General features: G+C 37.3%; 1 protein-coding gene across 4 annotated transcripts; it reads left to right on the forward strand.

Annotated features, from left to right (window-relative positions):
• The first annotated feature begins 2,825 nt into the window (after nt 1-2,825).
• Nucleotides 2,826-7,467, forward strand: LOC109214496 (phosphatidylinositol/phosphatidylcholine transfer protein SFH3-like). 4 transcript variants are annotated; one of them, XM_019378418.1, is made up of 13 exons: nt 2,826-2,850; nt 3,423-3,547; nt 4,079-4,340; nt 4,451-4,550; nt 4,629-4,895; nt 4,977-5,054; nt 5,176-5,277; nt 5,362-5,411; nt 5,578-5,677; nt 5,764-5,910; nt 6,306-6,402; nt 6,500-6,855; nt 6,936-7,467. In XM_019378418.1, the coding sequence occupies exons 2-13, from the start codon at nt 3,499-3,501 to the stop codon at nt 7,023-7,025; spliced, it is 1,698 nt and encodes a 565-aa protein (XP_019233963.1). In that variant the 5' UTR covers nt 2,826-2,850; nt 3,423-3,498; the 3' UTR covers nt 7,026-7,467. The 4 variants fall into 4 exon arrangements, with proteins under 4 accessions (XP_019233963.1, XP_019233965.1, XP_019233961.1 ...); XM_019378420.1 differs by having other exon boundaries at nt 2,838-2,850; nt 3,486-3,547; XM_019378416.1 differs by lacking the exon at nt 2,826-2,850 and adding an exon at nt 2,851-2,932.
• The last annotated feature ends 2,742 nt before the right edge of the window (nt 7,468-10,209 follow it).

Genomic DNA, 10,209 nt, shown 5'->3' on the forward strand with positions numbered 1-10,209 from the left:
TACTCTCATTTGCGATCTTTCGGTTGTTTATGTTATGCCACAGTTCCTATACCTCATAGAGATAAATTTAAATCAAGGGATATTCCTTGTGCTTTTCTTGGATATCCTTTTGCCAAGAAAGGATACAAGTTATACAACCTGGCCACTAAGAAGTGTTTTGTTTCAAGGGATGTAGTGTTCCATGAAAATTATTTCCCTTTTTCCAAGTCACCTAATGTTCCTGTTTCTTTTCCTTCTCCATCTCCATCTTCTGTGTTGTCTTCTGATCCTTCCTTTGCCTCTTCCCCTCTAACTGTTGCTACTGATCCTGTTTTTCTTCATGATTCCTCTTCACTTTCTCCTGCCAGTTCTCCTATTCAGTCCCCTGCTTCCTCTTCCTTGAGTCCTACTGTCAGTTCTCCTATGCCATCTTCTACTCCACCTTCTTTGCTTTCTCTTGCTAGTTCTCATACTCAGTCTGCTTCCCCTTTATCTCTAAGGAGGTCCGCTAGGGATCATAATCCTCCTGCATATTTGAAAGACTATCAATGTACTTTTCCTTCATCTCTTTCTTGTTCCACTTCTATTCTTAAGCATGCTGAATTTGAACCTAGTACCTATTCTCAGACAGCCTCTATTCCAGCTTGGTAGGATGCCATGAGAAAGGAGTTTGAGGCTTTAGAAGCTAATCACACTTGGGATATGGTAGAGTTACCTAAAGGCAAGAAACCTATTGGATGTAAATGAGTTTATAAGGTGAAATACAAGGCTGATGGTAATGTAGAGAGGTATAAGGCCAGACTTGTAATTAGGGGTGATACACAAGTGGAAGGTGTTGATTTTAATGAGACTTTTTTCCCTGTTGTGAAGTTTTCCACCATAAAATGTTTAATAGCAGTTGCTATTAAAAGACAATGACCCTTGTTTCAATTAGATGTTAATAATGCTTTCCTCCATGGTGATTTAGATGAGGAAGTCTATATGAAATTACCTCATGGTCTTTCAGTTTCTGGTTGTTCTTCTTCTGCTCCTCTAGTGTGCAAATTACAAAAGTCTCTTTATGGTCTTCGGCAGGCATCGAGACAGTAGTATGCCAAGTTATCTCAAGCCTTATGTTCTAAGGTTCTCTTCCTCTGTCAATGATTACTCTCTTTTTGTTAAGGGTTCTCCTGGTTCTTTGACTATATTAGCTGTCTATGTTGATGATATAATACTAACAGGGGATAATGCAACTAATATTCTTGATTTGAAATAATTTTTAGATACTCAGTTCAGAATCAAAGATCTGGGTACTTTGCACTACTTTTTGGGCATTGAGGTTTCTTATTTTGCCTCTGGTGTTCTTTTGAATCAAAAAAAGTTTGTTTCTGATTTGTTATCAGAATACCATTGTTCAGATGTTTCTTCTGTGGTGTGCCCTCTCGAACTTCATGATAAATTGTCGGCCCATTCTTGTGATATTTTGGACAATCCTGAGACTTATAGGAGTTTGATTGGTAAGTTGTTGTTTCTCACACACACTAGACCTGATATTTGCTTTGTAGTCCAACATCTTAGCCAGTTTTTAAAGTGTCCTCGGTCACCTCATATGTCTGCTGCTTTACACATTTTGAGGTATCTTAAGGGTACTTTTGATGTTGGCTTATTCTACTCCAATTCTCCTGATCTCAAAGTGACTGCCTACAGTGATAGTGATTGGGCTGCTTGTATTGATACCGGACGCTCTGTCACTGGGTTTTGTATTTTTTTGGGTGATAGTTTAGTTAGCTGGAAGTCTAAGAAGCAGCCTATTGTGTCTCTTTCTTCGGTTGAGGCTGAATACCGAGCTATCAGTAAAGTTGTGGCGGAACTGACTTGGCTGGTCCGGATTTTCTCTGATTTGCCCGTTCATGTTTCCCTTCCTATCTCTGTGTTTTATGATAATCAGGCCGCTATTCACATTGCCAAGAATCTGGTTTTTCATGAGCGTACCAAGCACATAGAGGTGGATTGTCACTTTATTCGGGCTAAGTTAGGTGAATGACTGATTTGTTTGTCTCATGTCTCTACTCTTAAACAGTTGGCTGATGTCCTCACCAAGCCATTAACTGGGCAGCTTCATCATCAGTTTCTCTCCAAGTTGCAGGTGGTTTCCCCCTCCAACTTGAGGGGGGGGGGGGGGAGGGGGGTTGTTGTTGGACTTGAAGGCTATTTGGCATCTGGGCCTCGGCAGAAATAGGCCCAGTTGTGTATAAGTTAATTGTATAGGCTTTTGTTTTGTTAAGTTTTGGTTTATATTTTTCCGGGTTCAAGACATTTTGGCCCAATGTATATATAATATAGTTTGTACACATTTGGACGATTTTGCCATTCGAATATACAGAAAATCTGAAGCTTCTCTTTCTCTCTCATTTTGTTCTCATGAACCCTAGTTAGATTTTCATGGCGATTTGACTTATCTTCAAAGTTATCAAGTGTTCAGAGTGTCAAGTGCTTTAAATTAACTATTTTTAAGGCATATACAAGATTTTTGGCGAAGCTTACGAGGTCCGGTGACTCCTCACTGTAACACATAAGTCCGCCTCTGATCGCAACATATGGAGGGAGTGCCTTGTATTACGCGGGTACTTTAATTAATTGTGTAAAACAAATTTAAGCAAAAATAACAACGGTCATGCCAATAATTAACACCTTCAAAAAAATATTTCTCTTTAACCAGAATTATGAATATATGGGTAGGGTTAAATCTATGTTTGTGAATGTAAATAAGAGAAAAATAATCGTTTTTCCATTAGTTGAATTATGGGTACTCCAACTTTTTCGGGAATATTTGGTGATTTAAGACACCCCTTTCATTCTTTTTCAATGTCCTATCTATTATTTTTGCCACTGGTAATAATAAAAAATCTGCCATAGTCTTTTTCATTTTTTCTCCCTCTCTAAAAAACCGTCATTGATTCCATTTTTCATTCGTGTAATTACCTTTCTTTTGTCTTTTTTTTTTCTATTATCGATGATTCCATGTCCAAGGATCCTATGTTCTATTTTCATTATTTTTAATGTCTTTCTTTCTGTTGTGTTGGGAAGGGGAGCTTTGGAGCAACGATAAAGTTGTCTCTGTGTGACCTATAGATCACAAGTTCAAGCCGTGGAATCAGCCACTGGGTGGGCCCTTCCCCAAACCATGCATGAATGCAGATGTTTCGTGCATCGGGCTGCCATCTTTCTTTCATTGTATTGGTTTTTAAGGGCTTGAACATTCACCTAATGTTACACGATACTTAACTACATTATCTAGATTTTATTGTTCTTGTTCCCTTTTGTTGCTAATTTGCCTTTTTGAGTTGGCAATTTTCATGTTTTAAATATGTCTTTGAATGAATGAAATCTTCATTTTAAAGATCAATTGTTATGTCTTTCATATTGTTATTCTCTGACTTCAGTTTTTTTTTTTTGAGTTGTAGGAATTCAACAAAAGAGTAATATACTAAATTGTATATATTTTTAAGCTATCTATATTATCGCAGCTTGTGAATTGCAATGATGAGTGGCAACATGTCAGGACCTCTAGACCGACCATTCAGGCCAAGTAAGTTTTCCAACCTCTGTATACAATTCCTTCATTCGTCCCATTAATTTGATATTGAATTTGGTTTTGGTTGATTTATTTTGAAAGCAGTTTCTTTTTTCTATTGTTTTTGTTGAGAAAATATTTGGGTTATGGATTGTTTTACAAAGCAAGTACTAGTTACTTTGAAAAACAACATAACACTAGAGGTTTTTTGCAAAAGCTTATAAAATCAAATGAGATTGATTATCATTGAGTTAAAGAACTTGTATCTTATAGGAAAGAGATGAGCAAATTATCATGTCTAAGAATATATATATAACGACGATAACAACAAATCCAGCGAAATTCTACAAGTGTGGTATGGGAATGGTAGTGTATACGTAGACAGTATTCCTACCTTGAGAAGGTAGAGAGGTCGTTTCCAATATACCTTCGGCTCAAGGGAATGTCTAACAATATATAGTAGCAGTAAATTTTAAAAAATCTTTTGTTCTTTTAAAGATGTGCAGAGAGAGGTTGTTTCCAATATACCTTCGGCTCTTTTGACAGGTCTAGAAAAGATTGACTTTGAAAACCCGGAGCATGAAAGAAAGACAAGGCTTGGGTCTCTCAAGAAGAAGGCAGTTAATGCCTCTTCCAAATTTAGACATTCTTTTACAAAAAAAGGCCGAAGAAATAGCAGAGTCATGTCTGTTGTTTTTGAGGATGAACATGACGCAGAGGAAATAAAGGCAGTTGATGCATTCCGTCAAGCACTTATCTTGGAGGAATTGCTTCCTGCAAAGCACGACGATTATCATAAAATGCTAAGGTGATTAAAGCTATTTTTTATGACAAATATTTATATACTGTATTTGTTATCGTATCCTGGTTATAAGTTCTTGATGCCAAGGGTTGTTTCTTACATTCGCAATGAAACAGATTTTTGAAGGCCAGAAAATTTGATATTGAAAAATCAAAGCAAATGTGGGCTGATATGCTCAAGTGGAGGAGCGAATTCGGTGCAGACACTATCATAGAGGTAGATTTCAAAAATGCTATGTGTAGAAAACGTAAACGAACATTTTTGAGTGACTGAGATATTGTACATCTTTATTAGGATTTCGAGTTCAAGGAAAAGGAAGAAGTCCTTAAGTATTATCCACAAGGGCATCATGGAGTTGACAAGGAAGGAAGACCAGTTTATATTGAAAGAATTGGTCAAGTAGATTCCGTCAAGCTCTTGCAAGTTACAACGATGGATCGCTATCTCAAGTACCATGTCCAGGAGTTCGAGAGGACCCTCAATGACAAGATGCCTGCATGTTCTATTGCAGCCAAAAAACACATCGACACAAGCACAACTATTCTTGATGTACAAGGAGTGGTATGTTGGAGTCCTAAAAATATTAAATTAACGTGAGATGTACCTGTCGTTAGAATGTCACTATATGAAATCATGGCGCAGGGACTGAAGAGCTTTAACAAATCAGCAAGGGAACTCATTCAATGCCTTCAAACTATTGATGGTAACAATTATCCTGAGGTATTCGTTTCTCTCTCAACTAGCTTAAGCCATTAATCTGGCCCTCTCTTTTAGATTGTCGTTTTTATGTTGATGATTTTTTGAGTTTCTTTGCTTACTTGAAGTTTTAATTGTTGTTTAGAGCTTGTGCCGTATGTACATCATCAATGCTGGTTCTGGATTCAGGCTCTTGTGGAACTCTGTCAAGTCATTCCTCGACCCTAAGACAACTGCAAAGATTCATGTAAGCTCATATTCATCTTCCCACTTAGATGTATTAATTCAGTATATTTCACTGGAATAACAAATTAATCGCTCGTTCTTTTAGGTTCTTGGTAATAAATATCAGAGCAAGTTGCTTGAAGTAATTGATGCCAGGTAAGTTTAAGTGGAGTTAAATATTTTCTCTCGTTTCCTAAGCTTGTAGCATGACTTGTTCATTACTATTCTTGAGCAATAATATCTACTAGAAATGAATTGTACATTACAAGGCGACTTTCGTACACAGAGCCTAACGCAATTTGTTTTCACTTCCTTATATCAGTGAGTTGCCAGAGTTCTTAGGTGGTACATGCACTTGTGCTGACAAAGGAGGATGTATGCTTTCTGATAAAGGCCCATGGAATGATCAAGATATAATGAAAGTAAATTTCAACATTGTAATTTGGAAGTTTTTTGAATGTACAACTTCAATTTACATGCCTAAAATCTATGATTAATTTTGTGTCAGATGGTTCGCAATGGCGAACATAAATGTTCAAACAGAATTTTCATCCCAATAGTTGATGAGAAAACAATCTCAGAGGATGCAAATGCTAATCCTAATGTTCAAAGGAATTATGTAGCTCATACTCAGCTCTCCCCTGTCCATGAGGAAGTAAGTCACTTCATCATCTATCAAAAATAAACATATATCCAATTTTTTACTTCGAATATTTTTTTTATAATCATGGTGTCTGAACCAGCTTTCGAATTTTTCATGAATGGGCTTAAGTTCCACTAACATCTGCTTCAAAAAAGAAGCTCGAGCAAATACGAACAAATCAATGTTTCTTTTTTCTTTTTACTGTTTCCTACACCCTTCTTATGGTTACAACAAATCTACAACGAAAATAGAGTTATAGTAAGTTATTTGGTAATACTTTGATACTTAATCCTCATACTTTAAAACCAATTGTACTATGACTTACCAGTTAACCATATTTCTACTTCTCATATTTTCTTTCTTTTATTTGTTTATTTCAAATAGAATAAAATGGAATTGTATTGTAGGTTGGCATGAACAAAAATTATCCTAGTGCATATGACCCCGAAGACTTTATGCCTATTGTGGACAAAGCAGTTGATGTAACTTGGACTAAAGCTAAGGGTAGAAACTCTTCTCTCAATGTCGCAGCAGATGTTTTGCTTACTTAAATAAATCAATTGCTTCATACATATGGCTTCCATTCTATTATTTCTTATAGGTGGAGATTTCTTTCCCATACATGATGCTTCTAAGTCGCCCCAAGGATTTAGCAACCAATTATTCACTGGAGTTATGACCTTAGTAATGGGCATTGTGACATTGGTCAAGATGACCGGAAACATGCCAAGGAAGCTTGCTGATGCTACCCTGCAGGCTCATGGCTACCAGTTAAACGAACCAACTATCTCCGCCAACGACTACTTCAGCATGATGAAGCGCATGGAAGAACTCGAGGAGAAGGTCATTACTCTAAGCAACAAGCCTAATGCCTTACCTCCTGAGAAAGAGGAATTGCTCAACAATGCCATGAAACGCATCGATACTTTGGAGCAAGATCTTTGTGCCACTCACAAGGTACTATTTGTTGTCTTTGATTATCATTTCAAAGACTTGAGAGATTGTATATAATCTGCATTTTATTGTTTTACTGGCAGGCACTTGAGCAAGCTCTGGTCCGTCAAGCGGAACTTCTAGCATACGTAGAGAAGAAGAGGAAGAAGAAGAAGTTCTTGGGACTATTTTGAGTTTTTTTTTAAGGAACATGGAGATGTATTCTTCTTGAGATGGGGCTTTAATTAAAAGGATAGTCAATATGAAACATCCACTGATTAAAATAGGTTTGGCTCATGGAATCATCTGGAGATGAAGATACTGATCATGAAATTAAGAGATTGAGGAGTTTAGAATGTCTGCTCCTGTGATTATCTTAAGAATTAGAAGCAACGGGACAAAAAAAAATGTGAACAAGGAAGAATGGTGTCACTATATTTTGTTTTGGAGCATTGCAGTGAAAAATATCATCAAATTTGCAGAAGGTTTGAATGGAATGGACTAATAGGGGTCTAGACTCTAGAGAAGTTTAGCCCTTGGGCTATATAAATTAACGGATTGAAGTTGTATACGTGTAAATATTTTTTATACTATCAATGTAGTTAAACCGGTTATAGATTACTTATCTTTTTTTCAGGTCTCCAACTCAAGCTCATAATAGATTTATTGTGTACTTTCAACTAACTTGATTATATAAAGATTATAATGTCCACATAAAAAGTTTAAACTCCACATTACTTTGTAATGGTAGTTTAGTCGGCAACCAATGACTTGTTTTATGATGGAAAGTTAGATCGGAATGATTGGTAATATTATAATCTTCTAAAGGTTCATATGACAATAAAACTTACTTAAAGAGTAACATTTTTATTTTCTCTTCCAAATATTTTAACCATCATCAAGTGAGTTGAATTTATATGAGCCTAGCACTTTGACTTGGAACCTAATCGCGCCTAATCGGCCACTTAGAACCTACCCATGCCTAGCAGGGCCACTTGTAAATATTATTCACGCATAACATACCACTTAAAATCTACCTACACCTAGCACGGTCACTTGGAATCTATCTCCACCTAGCATAATCATTTGGAACTTACTCGTGCCTAGCACAGTCATTTTGTATCTACCTGCGCCTAGCATGATCACTTGTAACCTACCCTTACCTAGCACAACCACCAGTTGAACTCGTAAGCTACTCATCCGCCCATTCTAAGTAGGGGTTTCACTACTAGAATTTGTCTAAAACCGAGCGCGGCAAACTGATAAACTTTGGTCGGTATTTTAAAATATTTTATTTTTCAAATTCTTTTTTACAAAACAGACCACCTTCCGTCGGTTTTTTTGGCGCAAATATGTGGGAAGCTATTTTGGCATCTTGCGAAATTTATTTTTTTAAGAAACCGACCAACTTTGGTCGATTTTTTATATAAAATAAATTAAAATTAATATTCAAAAAGTCTTCCGAAATCGATCGGTTACTTCAGTCGGTCATTTTAACAAACCTACCGATTTCAGTTGGTAATTTTATATTCTTAATACCAATCGAAATCGGTCGGTTATTTTCGCGCGAAAATGAAATTAAAGAACAACAACAACAAATAACAAACCCAGTAGTTTCCACAAGTGGGATATGGGAAGGGTAAGATGTACGCAGCCTTACCCCTACCCTTGGAAGGGCAGAGAGGTTATTTCCGATAGACCCTCAACTAGAGAACGACCGAAAAAGAAAAGGTAATTACAACAAGTAGGAATAACAACAAGATGAAATAAGATCGAATCCAAGAATGCCGTCAAACTCTAAGTAGTAATAGCCATTTATGAATAAAAGATATCATACAAACAGTAATGCTAGTGAACTAAGTAAGGCAAAGAGAAACGCTCGACTACCTCTCGACTACCTATGAATCTTCTACCGTAATCTTTGACCTTCAAATGTACAAATAAAATAAAAGATAGTCTTAACCAAAATGTACCAATGGTCTAGTGGTAGAATGTATCATGTCACAGTACGACCCCGGTTCGATTTTCAGACGGTGCATTTTTTAATTGCATAATTAATATACCGACCGACTTCGGTCCAGTTTTTCGGCAGATTTATTCTTTTTTGGTCGCTTGTGAATTTATTGACATGCGACCGATTTCGATCGCTATTTATTACCGACTAGCCTAATTTCGACGAATTAAAGTCGGTCAGAAATCGGTCAATCTTTTCAGTTTTTCGAACGATTCGATTGATATTTCTAGACGAATTTAGAAGTTTTCTAGCAGTGTTTGAGGAAACAAATGGTTATGTGACAATTTCTTAATTAGCAAGGAAGAGATTGTTTGAGCAAAAAAGCATAAGACCTTTTTTGTTATACTAATTAAATAAGAAGATGGAGGGTAAATCCTAGTTAAGGATAATTAATTCTAGATCCGAGATGAATAATATAAATAGAAAAATATAGCTGAGTATGAATGCTGACGGTGATTACGGCTAGACTTAATAGCACAAAGAAAGATGCATTAAGTAACATTAAATGGCAATAAAATATAAATAAAGGAAAAGATTCACCCAATCTTGAGTGAGACGGATCCTCTTTCATTTGATAAAGATGAATGATAAACAAATACAAGAACCTTAGGACCCTTTTTGGATCTGATGAAGGTCTGAGATCACAGATCCTCTAATCTCTTTAGAGAGGAATGTTTACATATTTTCCAGAGAGAGAGAGGGAGAGAGAGAGAGCCCCCTTTTCGGGAGGTCCTCTCTTCCTATTTATAAGGGGTATTCCTAGAAAACCCTTAAAAAAGTACAATTAGAGGGAATATTCAGTAGAATATTCGTTTTGAGGATTCCAAAGCAAACTAGATGTTTCATCCCTGTCCGACCTCGGCCTTATTGATGACTGTCCGACCTCGGCCTTATTGATGACTGTCCGACCTTGGCCTGCCTGACCTTGGCCTTATTGATGACTGTCCGACCTTGGCCTGCCCGACCTCGACCCTATTGATGACTGTCCGACCTCGCCCTGTCCGACCTCGACCTTATTGATGACTGTCCGACCTCGGCATGTCCGACCTCGGCCTTATTGATGACTGTCCGACCTCGGCCTTATTGATGACTGTCCGACCTTGGCCTGCCCGACCTCGACCTTATTGATGACTGTCCGACTCGCCCAATTGTCTCCGCATGTCGAATTTTTCTAATTTGATTTTGACCCATACAGTTAGTCCCTCCGCTTATCGAGGTCATCTTTTGGTCGAGCTCGGTGAGCGAACTTCATTAATCGTAGTTCGAGAAATTTGGATGGGGAGGTTGACTGGTGTGGATCGCAGCTGAGGGTGCCGCTCTTCGGGTCAAAAGTGGTATCCCCGCGCACTTATCCAACACCAGAG

Source organism: Nicotiana attenuata, unplaced genomic scaffold, assembly GCF_001879085.1.
Source record: "Nicotiana attenuata strain UT unplaced genomic scaffold, NIATTr2, whole genome shotgun sequence".
In the NCBI taxonomy this organism is placed as follows: domain Eukaryota; kingdom Viridiplantae; phylum Streptophyta; class Magnoliopsida; order Solanales; family Solanaceae; genus Nicotiana; species Nicotiana attenuata.